Below are 21,784 nucleotides of genomic sequence, written 5' to 3'. Positions count from 1 at the left end.
TCACGAGTTTGAAAAAGTTGTTGTTGCAATCCAAACGAGTGAAAAATTGGCACAATTTTACTGTTTAGCAGTTTTTGTCAATTATAACAGATTCAAGAAATAACATATCATTGAAATTATTTGTTATTATTAGGCTTAGTGCGGCGCGGAGTGTAACAGGACCGTAGTCAGATTACAAATGAAAATATTAATAAGTTTACAGAGAATATGTCGCAACATAGTACTATTACTAAAGAGCAAGGCTATGTAGAGGATAAATTAACTTATTACGAAGATCAGTAGGAGTGGAAGTTTGAAACAATCGATGCACAAATACTGATAAATGACACTTAAAAATATTTTCAATGCTAAGCCAACGAAACTCTTTTATTTTGGATGACACCCAATCAAACCTTTTTAATCAACACGAAACTGCAACAGGAGTTCTGAACATTTTCCAGACACGGAAAGTAAGATATGTAATAATTGATAAAACCATTGATTCAGCAAGAGATTTCCTCAAATCAAAGTCAATAATATTTCTGTTCCTGTAAAGGTGTTTAAGAGACAAATACGATTTCTTTACTAGCACTCACACATATTTCTATTTTGCAGAATGTTTTAGCGGAATAGACTCATCATCACAAGTTGAGTTCTGAGCAAATGCTCCCTGAATTTGGAATAGAAGAGCAAAGCACTGCACTTGCTCAAATTTAGTTTCAAATTGTCATTTTAGATTAAAATACCGGAGTGCTATTAAATTAGAGGGTGAAAATACACCGCACTCAGTTTTTTAATAGTAGCTCGAAAACGAATCAAAATTTCGCTATCATTCATAGGAAAAATTATATAGAGAATTGAATTTTCCATGGAAATGGCTTATTTAAAAAATTTAAAAGAAAAATTTTATGCAAAAAATCATTAATAAACAATTTTAAAAAAGTAAAAAATAAGATTTCCTGATTTTGTTTACTTTTTGACTCAATTTTTTTAGTAGTAGAAGTAGGCAAAGAAAATTGCTGTACAAAAAAACTAGATGAGATTCCCTTCAAAATGATGCGTTTTCTAAAGTTTTTGGACTAATATTGACAGTTATAACCGGTCAAACTTAAATATTTTTTAGATTTTCGTCGTTTTTAACATGAATTCAAAAAAGTAAAAAAAATTAAAAAATCTCATTTTTTACTTTTTTAAAATTGTTTGTTAACGATTTTATGCATAAAATTTTTCTTATAAATTTTTTAAATACGCCATTTCGATGGAAAATTCAAAATTCTCTACAAATTTTTTTCTATGAACTATACCAAAATTTTGCTTCGATTTCCTGCTATATTTAAAAAAACTGCAAAAGTGCATTTTCACCCCTATCTTCAATTTCAACCCTCTAATTTAATAGCACCCCTCGTTTTTTTCATTTTTAATGACCATTCGAACAAGTCCTGTGATGAAAATCCTTGAAAGAATCCTTCCTTTTTTGTAAAAAATGAGAATTAAAACGTATAAGGGTAAACACGACGAAAATCGAAAAATTGGCTAAGTTTGAGCGGCCATATATATCAGTCAATTCTCATCCAAAAATACTGTACAAGCTCTTTTTCTGAAGGAAATTTTATCTATTTTTTTTATGAAACAATACCTATGCATATCTGTACTCAAAAAAATAGAGGCAAAAAAGTAAAAAGAATAAACAAATTTCGATTTTTTTGCTTTTTCTTCAAATTGCTTATGAACTATTTTTTGCATAAAATTTTTCTTTCAAATTTTTCGATGGAAAATTCAATTCTCTAAATAATTTTTCCAATGAACTATAGCAAAATTTTGCTTCGTTTTCGAGCTACAATTAAAAAACTGAAAAAAAAACTGAACTGAAAAAAACTGGTTGTAACAGTACCGTTAAGATCAAATGAAAAAAAAAGAGATCAGTATCTGCAGCAAATGCAAATTTATTTTATTGAACATATCCGATATCAGAAAAAGAACAGGACCCAAAACCGACCCCTGCGGCACCCCATACATAGTAATCAATCAGTTGCTCCTGCGAGCTATGACAAGAAATTTAGAAATATATTGTCGAAACCGTAATATTTGAATTTAGCGCATAATAATGACGTATCCACACTGTCAAATGCCTTAGAATGACACTTGACACAATAGTAAATAAAAAATATGCGTATAGGAATGATAAAATTAGTGATGTAGCCGAACGGCTGGAACCGGTCCTGACTTTCCTTAAAGGAATACCTGAAATGCGATCCTCCGAAGCAAATACAACGAGAAGATAGGAGCGAATAACTACATTTTACATTTAATCACAAATTAGTTAAAAATGTACACCCAATCCCTCCGCTATAGATTGGAATTTGCATTTTTAACGAACTCTTATTATCCCGGTAATGAGAAAAAGGCACGATCCACCCGTTCGATTTTTACAGGGCAGCGTAGGTGGCCAAATTATACTCAGATCCTAGGCGGTAAATATTTTTTAGGCACCGTCCTCCTGCGACCCGAATCGGCTAAATTTGCAATTAGATTGGATTTGGAGGCCCTTTGAAAAAAAGTTCACCAACGCAACATGGGACTTTGCAATATATCCCACTAGTAACGGAAAGTACATGATTAAGGCCTCCCTTAGTAGTAATAAATTTCAATTTACATAAAATTTTTTTTACTGAAGAAGGTAAATATTATTAAATTTTACTTTGAGGAAAAGATGGCGTAAGTTCAGAGGTTGGTTGTTTTTGAGATGCAGGTCATTTTTTGAAGTTTTTTTTTTGTTTTTATGGAAAAACTTCCGGACATTGAAGAAAACAAAATCCAATTTTTTCCAGCACGATTCGGCTTTTCCGTCCTATGATTCTGTTCATCAACTTTTAATTAAACAAAAATTAAAGTTTATGACCCAAACCAGATCTCGACCCCGATTCATACCGTTTTTTGAGACAAATTTCTAATTAATTTTTGTGCGGTCTGGAACCACTTAAAAACCAGTTTTTTTTTCAAAACTACCCTTTTTCTTCTGTGAAAAAAATTTTCGATTTTTTTTTTTTTCACCAATTTAAACGTTATTTACCGTAAAAATGTGAGAAAACCTCAAAAAAATTTTTTTTTCCATTTTCATCATGATTATGTGCTGTTTAAAGCTCAAAAACGTGACCCTTTAATTTTTTTCAAAAGTTTGACTGTTTGAAACAAAAAAAAAACGGTTCGCTAGATCGAGATGAAACTTCACAGGGTTTTTCTGGGTACATCGAACTGTAAAAGCCATGCTTAACATTAGTCATTTCGTGAATATTTATAATTTAGCATTCGATTTTCAAAAAAAAAAATAAATTACCCTTTTCTTCCTGTTTTTTAAAATTCGTGTAAAACATGAATAAAATTTTTTTTTGCGAAAAGTTGCAGGAGCATGTTATAAGAAATTTATTCCACTTTTCGAAATTTCCCTTCAGTTCTCTGTACCTACAACCATTGCCGAGATATCGATAATTGAAGACAAAAGGATGTTTTTCCATTAAAAGTCCAATATTTCGAGAAAAAGTGGTCGTATCGAAATTTTAAAAAAGGAAATTGAAGCTGAATAAACAAGCTATCTGGTCCATGCAATGGTTTAGCTGAAAAAAATTATTCCAAGTTCGTGGACTCAGAAAAAGAAAGAAAATTTGAAAAATGTTTGTCGCTCTATTTCTTAGAATTGCATGATAACCGTAGCTCTTAAAAAATTTCGAACGAAAAATCTAAAAACTAGAATCTTAGAGCTTCAAAATGCTTTTTTTTAATTCTCGATACGACCATTTTTCACCGAAATACCGAAATGTTTTTTCTTCATTCTGAAAGATCGTTTCATTTTCGATCCGACAGTATCTTACATAGGAAAGTTTTCGAGTTAATGACGATTGAATGTTAAAAAACCCAAATCAATTAAAATAAAGCAAAAACGTTATCAAATTTAGCTTTTCGAAAGGACTGAAGTTTTTTATGGATCACGTAGGTATAAATCTTTACAAAGTGTCACTGTCATACCGACTTTATAAGTATTGTAAGCGATATAAAAATTATTGTTGAATTTAAAGTATTATGGCACATTTAACTGTCACACAAAGAATTGAAATTTTAATTCTTATCGGATGCGAGGATAAGACTAGAACGCAGCAGAAAGTTTGCGATTTATTTAATGAAAAACATCCAGATCGCCGTATCAGCCAATCAACAGTCAGTAAGATGAATCTAAATTTAGAGAAACTGGCAATGTTGTAGATATTCCAAAACCTGGACGTCCAAGCGTTAATGATGTATGATGGATATTCCTCATAATACTTCACGACTGGTTGCATTAAACAATGAAATTAGTCAGACCACAGTGCTACGTATCCTCAGGAAGGAAAAATAACATCCCTACAAAATTTAACTTGTGCAGGAACTCAATGAAGACGATCCCGACCGCCGCTTACACTTTTGTGAAATTATGATGGATTTATGTCAAGTAAATAGAGATTTACACCGGCAAATACTTTTTTCAGACGAGGCCACGTTTTATCTCAATGGTACAGTGAACTGTCAAACTTGCAGGTAATGGAGTAGGGAATATCCTCATTGGATGGCAGAGACACATACCCAACACCCACAGAAATTAAATGTATGGGCTGAAATAGTTGACAACAGAATAGTAGGGCCTTTCTTTTTTGAAGGAACCCTTACAGGAGAGTTTTTACAAAATGACCTTGTTCCAGACCTTGCAGTAATTTTTCCTAACGACAATGACCCTGATATTCCTGATGACACCATATGGTTTCACAAGACGGTGCACCTCCACACTATGCGCGCCCTGATCGAGATTTTCTGGACAATTGTTTTCCTAGGAGGTGGATCGGCAGACGAGGACCGATAGAATGGCCCGCGAGGTCCTCAGATCTTACACCACTGGACTATTTCTTATGGGGCTACTTAAAGTCGAAAGTGTACGTTAATAGACCACATAATTTAGAAGAACTCCAAAATTGTATTATAGATGAAATACACAGAGTTACCCCAGAAATAATTCATAATGTGCAAGAAGAATTTCTACACAGACTTGCGTATTGTCAAGAAGTCGGTGGGTGGCAATTCGAACACGTTTTAATTTAGGTAGAAAACTTAATGAATTGTATTTGCTTGACATATGAATTGTTATTTTTTTTAATGAATAAAATTTACGTTTTCTAACATTCAATCGTCATTTACTCGAAAACTTTCCTATGTAAGATGGCAACATTTTAATACTGTCGGATCATTAATGAAACGATCTTTCAGAATCAAGAAAAAAAATAGGGGGTTGCTATTTGAATTTATTCCATACTTTAGGCGCGTACAGTATAACAATGTTTCCAATATTAAATAAATAATTTGTCAAACTGTTTTTTATGCACAGTGACATTACTACTATAGCAAAGTAACATTTCATGTGGTAAAGTACCACTTTAGTAAACAATTTTGAATTTAGTAAAATTTGGTCAATAATGACTGAGACTTGATGGTACTCACTAACGACCAATTTGTAAAACACCATCAAAACTGAGTCCCCTGAACAAAATTTATTGTATTAAACAATTACGCCCAGTTTCACGTGGTATAGAAACTAATATAGAAAGTCTACCATTAAGTTACGGCATGTTTTCGCAAAGTTCCATACATCCACCATAAATCTAACTCGTATTAGCAGGAATTCACTTTCCTGCAATATTTATCCCAGCGGTCGCGGGGTGGGAGTTCGGGACCGGGTTTAACGTTAGAAGTTTGTATTTATTGCTAATAGTTTGGAATATTTCCGATAGTCGATCGCATAATTAGGCTTTTAAGATCAAATGGAGTCGTAAGTTCTTGTATGTGGGGCATAACATTTACGTAAACTCCAATTTGGCTGCCAAGGAAAGTTTCTTGAAACATGGCAACGATTATTCTTTGGAGAATTGTCTCTGGATTATTGTACATGATCTCAGAACGACAATATTTATATAAAATACATACAGAGCTGGGTATGAGCACAGAAAAAATATTTAATCGATAAATACTGAATACTCTGTTGAAAAAAGTATCCATGTTTGCTTTAATCCGAAATACAGGGTGTCCCATTAATATTGCGAAGAAAATCAGGGGGAGTTTCCTTGACCAAAAATAAGAAAGAAAGTTCCTATAAACCTATGTCCGAAAATGCTTCGTATTTATTTTTTTTTTATATCAAAAATGTATCCGTACATTGCGTACTTTTCTTATTTACGACACTGTATAATTCTTCAGAATGCTGCGATGAATCTTATAAAATGCCCCACAATCAAAGTAGAAGTTCCAACACCTGCTATGATACCTCCGAAGAGATTCTGCAGCGATCTTCGCCTTCAATTTGGACTGTAGATCACTCCGCATTTTGTCGATCTGTGAAATCTCTTACTGATATCTAGTTTTATCGTTTGCTGTATCTTTTTAATAGAATACAAATTACTGTATTACTGTATTGTTAAAAAAAATAATATGTCACTGGATTTCTTTATTTTTTGTAGGACTGAACGATCTTCAAACTGTATTCCTGGCTTGTATAGCAACCCTCATACCACTGGTTGTTATACTTCTCACAGCGTTTGGGATAAGGTTAGTACAGTTTAGTTTAAGAAACCCTATGACGCTGTATCAGCTAAACTTTGAAATATTTTGGAAAAAAGAATATTGCCCGAACTAACATTTTTCCAGGTTATAGAATTTGATGTAATTAACAAACTCGAAAGACAGTAGTGTTCATTTTCAGCTATATCTTCAGTTAATTAGAATATTGTCAATAAGTAATGTAAAATATTTTCTATTCTTTACTTTAAACTGAATATTGTCGTTTTGACTTTGATGTATACTTGAAATTACCTGACTAACTTAAACACCCTATACCTTGGAAAAAACTTGACTTTGCAATATACCATTATGTATTTTAAATTTTCTCAAAGATTTTTCAATTACACTTCATTACAGGATATTATGGAACAGGTACAGAAGGCGTAAGGAGAATATCATACAATACGACGGCATTTTGCATAGAGAAGGAACATCAGAATCAATGGCAAGGCCGTTACATGCACATCTTCTCACTGATAAGGTATGCAAGCTGTTAGATGAACTACAAATGCATTCACAATCTTGACAAATGCAGTTATTGTTTTTATTTACATTAATACATGAAAGCTCAATTCTATAAGCAAGATCCTTGTTATACTAACCAGAAATTTAACTTTTACTGGCGTTGTATTGACAATTATTTACTGATTTAAAAACTGGTAAATGCACACATTAGATCGTATTTCTAAATACTGATCAAACTTCTGCTTTCTGGCAACCATGATTACGCACACTTGTATGCCTGGTTGCCGGACTACAAACCTTTGAATTTTGAATTAATTTCTTTCACATTAATATTAACGTTACAATTTAAATATTAAATTTATTGAGAAAGTTATTTAACACTTAGTGTTCTGTGTATTTCATACTTGGGAAATTTATGAAAAACTTTAAATTTATACTCTCTACAGAAAGGTAATATTTTATTTATCAAGAGAATAAAAATTAATTCTATCAAAATTAGCATTCCTGCCCATTTCTTTCCAAAAAAAAAGACTTTCCTGGGGCTTTTCATTAATTACAGTGACAATAATATAAAACAAAATGATAAACTATCGACTTTCTGTAGAAATCACGTCTCGCAGAGCTAAATCCAACTATTCCAAAGCCCTAAATAGTTCGGACGACAGATAATTCACGTTTTCCTGGCGGGCAAGGTATCGGAAAGCTGCGAAGTCGGTCGTGAAGAGCTAGTTGAAAGACGGGAGACCGAAATCAACCAAACCAAACAATCAGAATCGTGCAAGTGCACCATTGCACTCGCCGAAATTGCATTTTGTCGAGATGGATGTTGTCGACCGCGGATGCCAGAGGCGTAGGCATGTTTTTTAAATTACGACGCTAATAAAATTTATTCTTGAGGAGATGCAAGACTCTATAAAGATGCTTTCTTTAATAAATAGTCTATAGGTCTAGAGTTTGGTAGTAAATCGTAAAAAATCAAAAAGGTGGAACCATTCAGAAAACAAATAAGAATGTATGTAGTATTACTGGCAATGTCAGAGCCATCTATTGTTTTCTTGGAGTTAACTATGTGTTTTAGCTCGGGAACGCCATCTATGAATATTTTTATACATTAATGCTAACGTTTTAGTAGGCCGTTAGATGGCGCTGTAACTGTTTCCATGATTTTCCATTGGCATTAATTGAAATATTTCCTCTGGAACAAACGGTTTTCGTGTCGCGAGAAAAAATTTTTCAGATAAGATATTATGAGAGATCGCGTGGAAAACTAAATTGAAGGTTGTGGAAGGATGATGTTCGTTTGAAATCCCTGGCATTGCACAGGGTGGTTACTTTTAAGCTGTACACCACAGAACCTCTAAACTAGAAGAGATACCTATGGAATTGATTAAATTACAAAAAAGTCGTTTAAAATTATGAAAAAAATTGAAAATAGATCGCATCACCTTAAAAACTTGGCTTTCCTTAGTAATTGCTTACCTTTTTTACGAGAATGTACATAATTGGAATATGGTAAAAAATAACTTTTGTCATATTTAGAACTCTTAATTGTAATTATTGTAAATAACCAAAAATGGGTCAATTTTGTCACGAATTGATAACTTCCCAATTTAATTACCAACAGCTTTTCCAAGTCACACTTTTTCGAAAAAGCGATCAATATTGTATTTCAATTTCACAACCTTTTTTTGTAACTTAATCTACATTGTATGTATTTGTTCTATTCATGAGATTCTACGGTGTACACCTTAAAAGCGACCACCCTGTACACACCCTGATATCGATCCCGCTGAAAACGATTCTTAAAAACATCTCTTTGAGTGTAACTTTGCGTTTCCGGCCATTCTGCAAATCTGAAACTCAAAACCAGACGGCTAATCCATCACGAAGGACCGATCTTCGCTGAAAATTCCAACGACAGGAGCGGTAAGGCGTATTTTTTGCGGGAAATGGCGCCTTGGCGCAAGAAAGACATAAAAATTCTGGTGCTGTAACGTCGGATGACACAATCCTCGCTAATTCAGTCCTAAAATAAAGCAAAAACCCTTTGAGGGAAGGAGCAACTTCGCGACGTTGGAATTGCAAAGGCAAAGTGTGACGAGACTGGGAATTTCGCTAAATTGGGTATGTTCCTGAATAAGATGCAAGAAGTGACGTAGCGAGCTCCTTATGTAACCCGGTGGGAACATATGAAGGGCGTTCCTTGACACACAGGGCGGTAATGAATATTATTTACGTATATAAAAGAAAGGATTAAGAAAAAATACTTCAAAACCAAAAATTACTTGAACAATAGTAACTTTTAGAAAATAAATGAGTGTCCAAGAAAAGGATGGGATAGCATTAGGATCTAGGAAACGGTAAGAGATACGGGGTGGCTCTAATTAGAAAAAAGTAGTTTTTTTATACCTAACAATATGCCTTTTAGAACGTTTTAAAATTCCGGGTAGTTCCGGAGATATCCGGAAAAACCCGAAATCTTGCAAAATCGTTTTACTTTTTTCTGGCTTAGGTTAATCCTTAGGTTAATTAAATACGTCGCTGCTAATTTTATGACAAAATCTAAAGTAATTTTTAATTATGAATTAGATGATACTACTATTGTAATCGGTTAAAAAAGTTTTTAGCTTGTTTTAGCTATCATTTAAAATTTTTCCTGAGTGCGGCTCTGAACGTTTTCAAAATATCTATTTTTCGACCCCTGTCGGTCGTAGGACAGACTTTTTTTAAAAATTCGTGAAAAAATGTCAACATTCGAATGGCACTATCGACATTTTGATACGAATTGAAATCAAAAAGTTCATCAAAGTTTTATGGCCCCGAAAATAAAACCGATTTTTCGATCGTTTTTTGCGATATTTGAAATGGATTTGAGGCTCGCGCAATATTTGCACATAATAGTGTAATTATTAAAGAAAATTTTAAGCCCAACCCCGTTCCTAAAGATGTGACGGCCTATGAATTATGGGGATTTTACAAAAACGCTTTTTTTTCGAAAAACTCGATTTTTGCAAAAACTATAAAATATTTTTAAATTTTGAAAAATCACTTTATTTTGCTCACTAAGAGCTATCCTTTCACCAAGTTTCATTAAAAAAGCATTTCTTTTTTTAAAGAGATACAGCTATTTGGAAAAATTGGGATTTTTAACGGTTTTTTGCAATAACTAAATAATTTATTTATCGATCAAAACCGAAAATTGAAATTGTTAATGTTTTGTTTGTAAGGTTCCTTTTTTTTAACATGTTAAAAACAAAATAAAGAATATAATTTAATGAAATTGCCATTTCTTGATACTTTTTTGTAAACAAAAATGACACATGAAATCGTAGCCTACTAGTCGTAAAATTGCACTTTACTTTTTGTCCGATTCAACTAGTAATGACGCTGTTTCACAAAATCCAATTTTCGCAAAAACCGTTGTTTTCTAAAAAATTTTTAAATTTCCTGAATTTCCTAAAACTATTTAATAATTGGCATACTTATTCTTCCAACAAATTCATGTTTTTACCAATTAAAGATGACAATAAACGCAAATCATGTACCAAATTTGGTTGCTCTATGCTAAAGCATTGCTGAAATATTGTTTTTCAAAATTTTACACTCATATTTAGAGGCCAATATCTCTTCAAAGGTACATACCAGAAACAAATGTTACATTGTTACATTTCGGTATATTTCAAGATTCTCTAGACGTGCCGGCTCTGTGTCGGTAGAGTTATGAAACACCCTGTATATGAATGAGAAAAAAAAAGATTTTGTGACGATTTTCGAGAAACGATTGTATTTTTGTTATTGTTGCTTTAAATGTTATTAAGAAAAGATTCCCCTATTGAAAAATTAGGTGTGTGCGCAAAATTTTCATACCCGATACCTGCATTGGGAAAAATATAAAACCAAGCAAAATATCAAAGCGGATCTAGTCATTAAAGTTCTGCAAATATTATTCTGATAATTTTTTTGTAGTTTCGTAGCTTTCATGACTGTTCCTTACCTGTGATTAATCTCGAAAATGTAGCAACAAAATGAAGAAACGTCAGTTCCATGGAAATTTGTGTTTTGAAACAAAGGAAACGCGTCAATAACATGTCAACAATCACGGTATCATGTCTGCCGTGAATCATGATCCGGAAGTGAATTTTTTTTCAAAGGAAGCCACTGAAGGTGTCTCAAGAAAATAACGAAATTTCGACTGCTAGTGTTAAAAATTATTGTATCGACAAAACGAACAAATGTCTGACAGATGAAACATTACCCACAATGCAATATGTGCCACGGCTTTGAAAAGAAAATTACACTTACTCAAGTTAAAACATATCATTATAAAACGGAATATTTAAATAAAAAAATGTGGAAATATTGAGGTCGGGCTCGAAGGTTTTCGTATTCGGCGTATTGGAAAAATGCGGCATACTCGAAGACATCATTAGCATATAATGTTTTATCGGCACTGCTATGTATTAATACCTTTATAATAAAGTAAATTCAACAAGGCTACCGCGTAACTGACTCGAACTGCACAGCAATCAGGGGAGGGAGAAAAATGCACAAAGCCACACAATTAAGGTCAACAGACGATTTTTATTTATTTTCGTACCTAAATTAAAACACAATTTTCTAATTAATACCGATCCCCTTGTTATTTTAAATATGTATTTAAATTTATTCCTGCCATATTTATTATGCTCTATTTTCGAAACGGGTTCCGTTTAGTTTTCAGTGCAATTGTATTCATTTTTGCCTTTCGTTTTAATTAAATGGCAGTCTAATTGGAAAGAGGCATGCGATTGACACCAAATTGTAATAATAAATAATAATAACTACTGCTTGTGTTGATTTTTTTAACGAGCACAAATAGAGACAGAAAACGAACCAAGGGAGATAATAACGGAATTATATTTATTCTCAAGGTCATGTTAAAATAATAATCACAATAACACAAAATTGGTATGTACAAGGTGACCAAACTTTCCCTGTCCAGGTGTAAAAAACGATATCGACAAGATAAAATTCGAATTTAAAGTTACATACTTTATGGTTTTTTATTTACATCTCTTAAAAATATTTGCTAAAATACGGACACACAAACAATGTTTAACTTTTGTTCTTGTCATAGGTGTCATTTGGAATTTTTATATTTTTGTGAATGCTTTGGAAACAAAACATCCCTCTATTACTTTAAACGTAATTTTGACAGTTGAGTTAAATTTTCATTGTCAGCGTCAACATTGGAAAAAATGCAGTTATAAGATGAAGCAGAGCCAGATATTCTTCAAATTAATAAATTAATAAGATTGAAGCATAACTGGCTAGTTTTCATGTGAAAATTGCGTAATTAGTTGTCTAAACTTTGACGAACTGTCAAAATTTTGTTGGGGTAATAGTTGAATCATTTGTTTTCAAAGTAGTAGTAGATCACAAAAATTAAAAAAAAAACAAAAATCTCAGAAAAAATGTATCCTTCTGTTAAAATCCAGAATACAAAAGGTTATATAAAATTATACAGGGTGATTCACAATCGATGACTAAAAATGAAACCTCGTATTCCTTGGTGAGTTTTAAGTGACTTTCGTATAAAGCTTTTATCTAGGATGATAGATAAAAATTTTATACTCTCCTTAAAATTCACCAAAGAATAGAGGTTTCATTTTTGGTCACCGTTTGTAAATCACCCTGTATATATATTTAAAAAAATAAAACAGACCGTTTCCCCCTTTACAAGGAAACTACTTGAAATAAAGGGAATATTCGCAAACAGTTCTTATAAATTTGACAGCGTATTTATTTAAATGCACATCTGTGATTGATAATAAAATAGTATACAAATTTTGGTAAAAATGTCCTGTCTCGAGATATAGCTCTTCTTAATCTCTAAACAGTAGTTTAGTTAAAGAGAACTGATAATTTGTTACCTTTCGTTGTTCCCTCATGACAAATTAAGATTTTGTTCCTTTTTGTGGTTATAGATAAAATATTATATTTACTTTTTTTTAACTTATGCTTGAGCTCGACTAATTTTTTAAGCATTTTTTTGTGGTTTTACTTCCAATTTTGTATTTCGGAAAAATCAGTTTTTTTCCAATTTTTCCAGTTTTTTTCGAATTGTTAAATCACTATATATCACAACATTCTCTAAAAAGAATGTTCTAATAATGTCCAAGTTTAAAACGTCAACAATTTTTTTGATTTAAAAAATAAAAACCAAATACAAAATCCTCAGTTTTTCATCGATAACTTCAAAACGAAAAAAGATAGACCAAATTTCCCATAAAAACCATGATTATATTAAAAAGGCACTTTAACCTATACAGAATATATTTCTTTCCCCTGACGCTACTTACTTTTTGAAATAAAAATATTTCAAATGATTTTTTTAACCAAGCAGGATCGTTTTTCAAAATGCCGATTTCGTTTTTATTTTATTTATTTACTTCAGCTCAGAAATCTCTTGTTTAAACCTAAACTGATAAAAATTCTTCAAATTTTTATATGACTACACGAAAAAACAAAAAAAATTACATTAATTCTCTATAACTCGAAAAACAATAGTCAAACTATATTTTAACTTGATTTTTTATAAAATTTCGACATAAAATCAAACTAAAAAAAGCAAAAAAACATTATTTTGTAAGCTCACCTTTTTTTAGAAAAGCAATGGGATCAACAACTCACAAAATACATCACACTATGAAAGAAACTTTTGAAATAAGGAAACGTTTGACGCAAAAACGATCACAAAGCATGTAAAAATTTACCAAATTGAGGGTTATCTTCATTATCATGTCTAATATCTGAAAAAGCCTAACGGAAAGCCTGAGTAAAATGTATTTGAGAAAAACATCACAAAATAAAGGAAAATGTACCTGACCATCCACCATACAGCACTGATTTATCACCCTGTAACCTTAAAAGACTAAACAAATGAAAAAGATCTAAAATAATATGATTCAATATCTTTTTTGTTTTTACAGAACGAATAATTTTATTTACTTTTCAGAAATCATAAAAATTTTCCCAAATGGACAGATACACTCTACTGCCCACCAAACAGTACTGATTTATCACCCTGTGGCTTTAAAAGACTAAACAAATGAACATCGCAACATTCTGGACGCCTTCAAATCTCAAATTAGCAGAGTTTAAGCACAAATTAGCAAATGGCATATAATTTATTTATGCTGAAAAAGACAGAACATATCAGTTTTGTACCTATAACGAATAATATTCGACCATGTATTTGAACATGAGCTTGAACCAGAAATGCAGATTTTAAAAATAGTTTGACTTATACAGGGTGATTCGTGGTCATATGATCTAGGAGGCCATGAAAGTGGCCCACCTCGACCAATCCATCAATTAGGATAAATTTCATCAAGACAGGCTCGACTCCTTATCTTGAGAAATTCATTACGAACAAGTAAGAACAAAACCATTCAAACAATATTAATTAATTAACTATTTGAATCACAGAAAACCGCTACTTCAACAGTCAAAGCTAACGACAGGAAAAACTATTGACAGTTACAAACTTTTCTTTTGTTTTACTATCATATCAATGCCTCCCTAGGACATTTGCATAAGAAATAAAGAAATAACATGAAATATCGTAAAATATGAGGATCTGATATATTATAACACCTATTATGAAAGTTGTAGATTTTGAGAAGGTCTTTCACATTCAGTTAAAAAATAAAGGTTGTTCCATTTCAAAAAAACAAAATTTTTGTCTTTGAAAAAGATAACATTTATTACGATTTTGTGAATACTATGTATGACATTTATAAACAGTGACCACTTCAGAATTTAGGGTGAACCTAGTCCTAGTACAATATGTGTGACGATTGCTTAGATTCTATCTAAAAAACGAGTACTTATATCAGTCACGATCAAGTGTAACGCCGAAAATGTCATTTTTTATATTAAAATAATATCTCGGAAACGGCTGTTCCATGTAAAATATATATATTCACTAAAATACAGAGTGTTCTATTTAAAAAATATAACTTTGGTCAGTCCTCCGAAAACGAATCACCCAGTATAAGTCAAACTATTTTTCTATGTGCATTTTGTCCCCGTACCAGAACCTATTGTGAAATATTTTGCCACAATTATATTCTAGCGATAAATCAACTTTGCCACAGCGTTGACTCACCCTGTATACACATTTATACTATTTATTCATTATTCCTTTCTTTTCATCGTTTGTATTTTTGTCCCCCGCCGTGGAAACAAAGGCCCTCCTTATTATTATTTTTAATAGTAGGTACGTGGATAATTTTCGACAAAAAAGAGAACCACAGTACTTTTAAAGGTAATTCCGGAGCAATTAAAGCCAATTTTCGGAAGGAGCCGAGCGTCGTACCAGTCGCGTTCTACCGCAGTATTCCCCTCATTAGGGGGATAGCGTTTTTGCTGGACCATATTTCCGGCTGGGCCGGCTGCCCCCTCGCCCTCCCCCCGAGGGTCGGGGGGCGGGCTAGATCGAACGCAGGAGGAACCACCAACTCGTAGAATTCGGCGGAGTGAATGGCCGGCCAAAGACCCCCAGCCTGTTGCCCAAATGCATTCGTGAATTGCACTCGTCGGTTACGTTGCACCCGGCCAGGGGCGGCCGTCGAAGGGGGCGAGTAACGCTCGGATTATCGGGTGCGATTTAAACGAGAACAATTTAGAATCTCTCTACGCGGTAAAGGAAAGAGTTGGTGAATAATTTTTCGATTAAAAGTTGGCGTAATTCTGCTACATGTTTAATTAATCGAAAAAAAAACGTTTTTTTTTTACTAAAATCGTCAAACTTGTCTGGAATATACAGCGCGTCCCATTTTTCAGGTTAACACCTCTGAAAATATGAGAAGGCTGTGCACTTTCCGCAAGCAATTTTTTTTACAAATAGTACCCTGATGGGAGGTTATATTCTACTAATTGTCTTATTGATGTGACAAAAGCCTGGCCTACTACGATTTTTTAAAAGGGTCGTTTTTCAAGAAAGTAGTATTAGGCAATTTTTTATCAAAAAGATAATATTACCAGGCTATTCAACACCCATTAAAATACACATATGCCAAATTTGAACGACAAATGTCTATTGAGTGTTTTTTTATGTGATGCCAAACAAAAATCAGATAACTAAAAATTATAATAGGCAAGTCAAAGATTGCCATGAAAGTGAAAACAAATACCAATCGGACAAAGAAAAATACATACACTACAAATTTAAAACTTTGAATTATATTAATTAATTATAAAAATAATAACTTGAAAAAAATGTCATGAATTATAAATACTAAGTTGTTAAATAAAAAAATTGCAAAACGTTAATCTAAATTAAGTTTTAGTTTTCTCACCAAGCCTCCTTCCAGTCGAACACATTTTTCCAATCCTCTACTTAAATTTAAAAATAATTTACGTAAGCTGCTGTGGAGTAATCTCTGTACAAGCTTATCTTATGCAATTCATTAGGTCATCCAAATTCCTTAGTTTCTATACACTTTTTGTCTTATAAAACCCCAAAGGTAAAAGTCCATAGTTCGAGAAAATTAAAATTTAATTTATTGTTAGATTGTTTTGCAATTTTTTGTTGAACCACTTAATATTTATAATTACATTCTTACATTCTTCTTCATTCATTCAATCTACTTACATTCTTTGTACGTTAATTATTATTTTTATTGTGGCCGCAATTAAAAGTGTTAAATTTATAGTGTCTGTATTTTTTCTTTGTCCGATTGGTACTTGTTTTTACTTTCATGGCAATCTTTGACCTGCTTATTATAATTTTTAGTTGTCTGATTTTTCAAAGTTTGGCACCACATGAAAAAACACTCAATAGACATTTGTGGTTTAAATTTGGTATATGGATACTTTGATGGGTGTTGAATAGCCTGGTAATATTACCTTTCTGATAAAAAAATGCCTAATACCACTTTCTGGAAAAACAACCTTTTTAAAAAATCGTAGTAGGCCATGCTTTTGTTACATCAATAAAATGATTAGTAGAATATAACTTCCCTTCAGGGTACTAGTTGTAAAAAAATTCGCTTAGGTAAAGTCTACAGCCTTCTCACATTTTCAGAGGTGTTAACAGGAAAAACGGGACACACTGTTTAAAAATTACAGTAAAGGTTTCAATACACATTTTTTAAAATGCAGTAAATTTTCTTGGTAATTTTACAAAATTTCTTAAAATTACATCACAAAATGACTGACAATATTAAGGAAAATTACACTGAACTGGGTATTATGCTGAAAATGTGCAGTGTATTAAACTAGTCACAAAAATTAAAGGATAAAACAAATCCTCAATTTTTATGTGATTATCAAAAGGCGACTTGGCAAAAAATGGTCGTTATGTCAATTAAAGGATAAAGTTTGCATCTTTTATTTATTTTTTAAATTGAAAATGCTTTTTTTGCAAAAAATCCATATTTTTTCGCCAAAAATGCTAAAAATCGAGAAAGAAAAACAAATTTTTGAATATAATGAATGTATTTTTGATTTTTTGGGTTACTTTTGAAAAAAAAAACCATTTTGAGATTTGAATATTTTCTCAGGATAGGCTTAAATCGAAAAAATTATTGGAAGTACCCCCCGAAAATTACTTTTTAAACACCTTAAAATATTTGCACATCATTATGAAACACCCTGTAGATAGCATCGTGAATAATGTAAAAAAATAAATTCACTCTTTTTTCAATTTTTTTATCTTTTTTGCGATATTTAACATTTTATGATAAAAAAAACAACGAATTTTTGCGAAAAAAATATTTTCAATTTAAAAAATTAATAAGAGATGCAAAATTAATCTTTTAATTGAATTTTAGCAAAAGTAACAATTTCAATAATTCGGTTCACAATGAAATAAAAACCGCCGCGACTTGATTTCTTGAGATTTCTTTGGGATGTTTTGGGTTAAAAATAAACCGAAAATACCCTTAGTCGATTCATTATTTGTAAAGTTATTGCAAGTTTAGCGAAAATCCTTAAATACCTACACTACCTTTTCTTGATTTAAGGTTCTTGTAACGAAAAAATTTTGTTTATCAAAAACCGATAGGAGCGTCTTAAAAAACTTTCAAGTTTTCAAAACCCCTTTCTGTAGGATCATTAGTTCCCAATAATTAACGATAACTAATCGACAAATCATCATACAAAGCTTTTGAATAGCTCAAATTGACGATTGCCAAAAAAAAAATTGAATCCCGTCGACCTTGTTAGAAGTTACAGCCTTTTGAAAGTAACCTAAAAATTGAGTTGTTTTTTTTATAATCCTTTAATTTTTGTGACTAGTGTATATACTGTAAAACAGCAGAATGAGATAATTCTCCTAAATGTACTTACTCTGCCTCTCCCCAAGTAAACATAGATTCTGATAAAAATTTTCTCACAAACACATTCCAATCCAAAATCGTGTATTCAAACATAGCATTGCTTGACTTTTGCATTACATATCTGCTTCTGTCTAATATTGTCAAATCTGTAACAGAAAAATCTAATTAATTCATTGTTTCTAGAGATAGAAAAATGTTCGAACTTAAAGGAAAAAAAAATATCCCTGTATTTCTAATACACAGTAAATTAAAACGCTTGCAATTTTTTTTGTGTTTTGTACCTTTTTTCCAAGAACATGAACCTCAGAAATAGTAAATAGTTGCTGGTTGCCGATTGCTAGACAAAATACAAATAATTATCAATAAAAACAACTGGAATGAACACAAATAATTAAGCTGCTTGCCGGTATCTTGTTGCACAAACAGGAACAAAGATGGTAAGTAAAATTTCAGCTAATAAACTGGAATATTACTGGGACATTGAAGAAATACTGAGGATACTAAAAGTAAAAGACTATCAGATTTAATTTGTATATAGATATTCATTATTTCATAACAACGCAATGAAAATAAAGGATTAAATAATATTTACACTATTTCTGTAAATTTTCGACAAATTTCGTATGACAAATTTATTTTGGTGCATCATCTCTTGTTGTGTAACATAAATAGAATAAGTAGTATCTTGATCAGTAAACGCGTTTATGTCATTTTGTAAATAACAAACAGTACGCCTTTTTCACTTAAAAAAAGTATAAAGTCGGCGATAAAAATTAAAAAGTATAGGGTGATATAGGGGGGGTATATAGGTAAAGGTGAGCTCGAACAAAATATTTCATAAAAACGTGTGACGTTATTTTTGTAAGACCTGCCCATATCCAAAAGATCGTTCGGCATTTCCTGGACACCCTGTATATCGCTGTACTTTGGAAAAAAAATCAGAAATAAAAATATAAAGGCTGCTTAGATTAAAAAATCACAAGAAATTTAATCTGCTTTTTTACGTATTTCTCTGCACTGACAAAGTTGAAACGTTTCCTGGGCCCACTAGATCGTTCTTTGGTTCCATGGCCAACTTTTGATTTTCTAACGAGAGCCAAAATAAAAATATATAATTTATAAAGAAACGCACTGGTTATTAACATGTAAGTGTGTATGTGTATACCAAAAAGGAAAAAACATTGGCTAAAATATCGACCCTCTTTCCAATTCGAAATTCTGGCGGATGCGCCGATGGTAAAGCTGTACACGCGAACTGCAAATTAGAAAAACATTTAACATTTCAACGCTTTTAATACTACGCTGACACGTCGTGTAACCTTTGCTGTTTAATTTACCAAATGAACCTCATTACAGGCGTAAGTTTTCATGTTATGCAAATATATGCAAACGGTACAGTCAAATTTCATGCCCGCGTCATAAAAATTGATGGGCCCTAAGCAAAAAAACGATATTAACGATGCGAAAACGATGGTTATTTTTAAAATTCGCCATAGAAAATGATTCGATATCTTCGTTGTGTTTCTTTTAGATCTGTTCGAGGAGCTACTGAAATTGTGATATTCAAATACACTTGTTAAAATGGTTAGGTGTATCCAAATAGACTTAACCAACTGTGACCCCCTAGGTGACCAGATTTAAATCCCCTGGATCACTTCCATTGGGGACATTTAAACATTTTGGTATATAAACCTAATTCGAGTGTCAAAATCAATATATTTTGTAAGGTTCAACATTAAATATTTTTGTTTCGCGACTAAATTGCGTAAATAAAAATATTTTGTTAAAAATAAACTAAATAAAATCGATATTTCTCGTTTTTCAGCCACTTTTACTTTTAATATGAAATTCAATTTGCTTATACCCCTTAGAAATTTTAGATTATACACGTCACTGTTTCAGGAATTACATAAGTCTGCCTCTTATCGAAGGAAACAATTAGTTAGCAGACATCCCGTACAAGAGTTGTCTAAACCACAAAAACAGCTTAATTTAAAACGTGTTAAATTCTTTAAAACAATTTTTTTACGAATCACCTTTTAACGGAACACGAAAAATTTAAACAACTGCGACATCTTCACACTTTGTTGCATATTCATAGGGTGCTATTTTTGTGAAAAATTGTATGTGTGTACATATTATTAGATTAGATTAGATTAGATCAGCTCCGAAATAATCAACTGAGTTTTGACTAAAAATAAAATAAATGTATTAATTTTAATGCATATACATATTAAACCCGACAAATGACTGTATACCCAAAAGTGCTGACTGATTAGACACAGACAGAACTAATTGTTTAGTCTATATCAACTGATCATTCCGCAAATTATTCGCTCTCCTATCAACGTACAGAAATACTGTCTCCGTTTGTAATTGTAAGAATTCCAATTAACCAAAACTTCCTGGAATATTTTTAACTAATAATAAATACTGTGGGAAATAACACAATAGTGCAATACAATGTAACAAGCCATAGCCTTGTTTGTTGTATCAAATACACTCAGCAAAAAAATTAAAAATTTCCAAATTTTTTTAGTGATTTTTGAGAGGCTATAACTTCTTGAATTATGGTCGTATTGAGAAAGAAAAAGCACCTTGACGCTTGAAGATTCTAGTTTTGAAATCTTGAGACTTCAAAACAGCAGAAAAAATTATTTTTTGCACTTTTTCAATTTAATGCTGAATATAAGAAAAATTAAACATACCAAAAGACCCTTGAACAGGAATTATTCAGGTTTCTAAAACCCACCTTCCATTCGCTGTACGATCAATAGATCAATAGACATCGATTATCAAAATTATGAGCAGATTAGTTTAAGAGAGGGAGTATTTTTCTTCTTGGAAGGTCTTCCTTGGAAAATATTTCAAAGTTAATTGAAAATAGTTATTTTTGTATCTAGAACGCAAAATGGTATTTTTGCGTTCGAGAAGCAGACAATATTATTTCGAAAGCTGCAATTAAATAAGACAGTTGTGTTATATACAACAGTTTAATTTAAATTTGAAATCTTTGAACCGTGTTTGAATCAAGAATCAAGACGGTTTAGGCGTGGTAACTGGTAACGATAGCAACCTAATAAACAATAAAAATTAGTTCTTGGAAAAAGTAGTACCAGAATTATACAGGGTGACCAAATGAAAACGAAACAGAGACATTTTCAGGAACTGCGTCAAGATTGTAGAAAAACGCTCAGACCCGTCGATTTTAGATTAAAGGGGGACATTCTTTGCTGGTATTTTTGACTCCGCCACTTTCACCCCCAAGCAAGGGTAAGCATCACCCCATGCAAAATATTTAAATGGCATTGGGGGTTGAGTAATATTTCTTTTGAAAGCTGTTACAATTCTCTTTACAACAGACTTTAAATTTTATAATTCCG

General features: G+C 31.9%; 1 protein-coding gene across 1 annotated transcript in view; it reads left to right on the top strand.

The window, feature by feature from the left end:
- The window catches only part of LOC108907119, a 59,193-nt gene that overhangs the window by 306 nt on the left and 37,103 nt on the right, over positions 1-21,784 (top strand). The window contains exons 2-3 of the mRNA XM_018710649.2: positions 6,510-6,597; positions 6,967-7,090. Coding sequence (XP_018566165.2) covers positions 6,510-6,597; positions 6,967-7,090 — 212 coding nt within the window. The remainder of the gene's footprint in view (positions 1-6,509; positions 6,598-6,966; positions 7,091-21,784) is intronic.

This window comes from Anoplophora glabripennis, unplaced genomic scaffold, assembly GCF_000390285.2.
Source record: "Anoplophora glabripennis isolate ALB-LARVAE unplaced genomic scaffold, Agla_2.0 scaffold282, whole genome shotgun sequence".
NCBI classification, from domain to species: domain Eukaryota; kingdom Metazoa; phylum Arthropoda; class Insecta; order Coleoptera; family Cerambycidae; genus Anoplophora; species Anoplophora glabripennis.
This window is presented reverse-complemented; position numbering and strand designations above follow the sequence as displayed.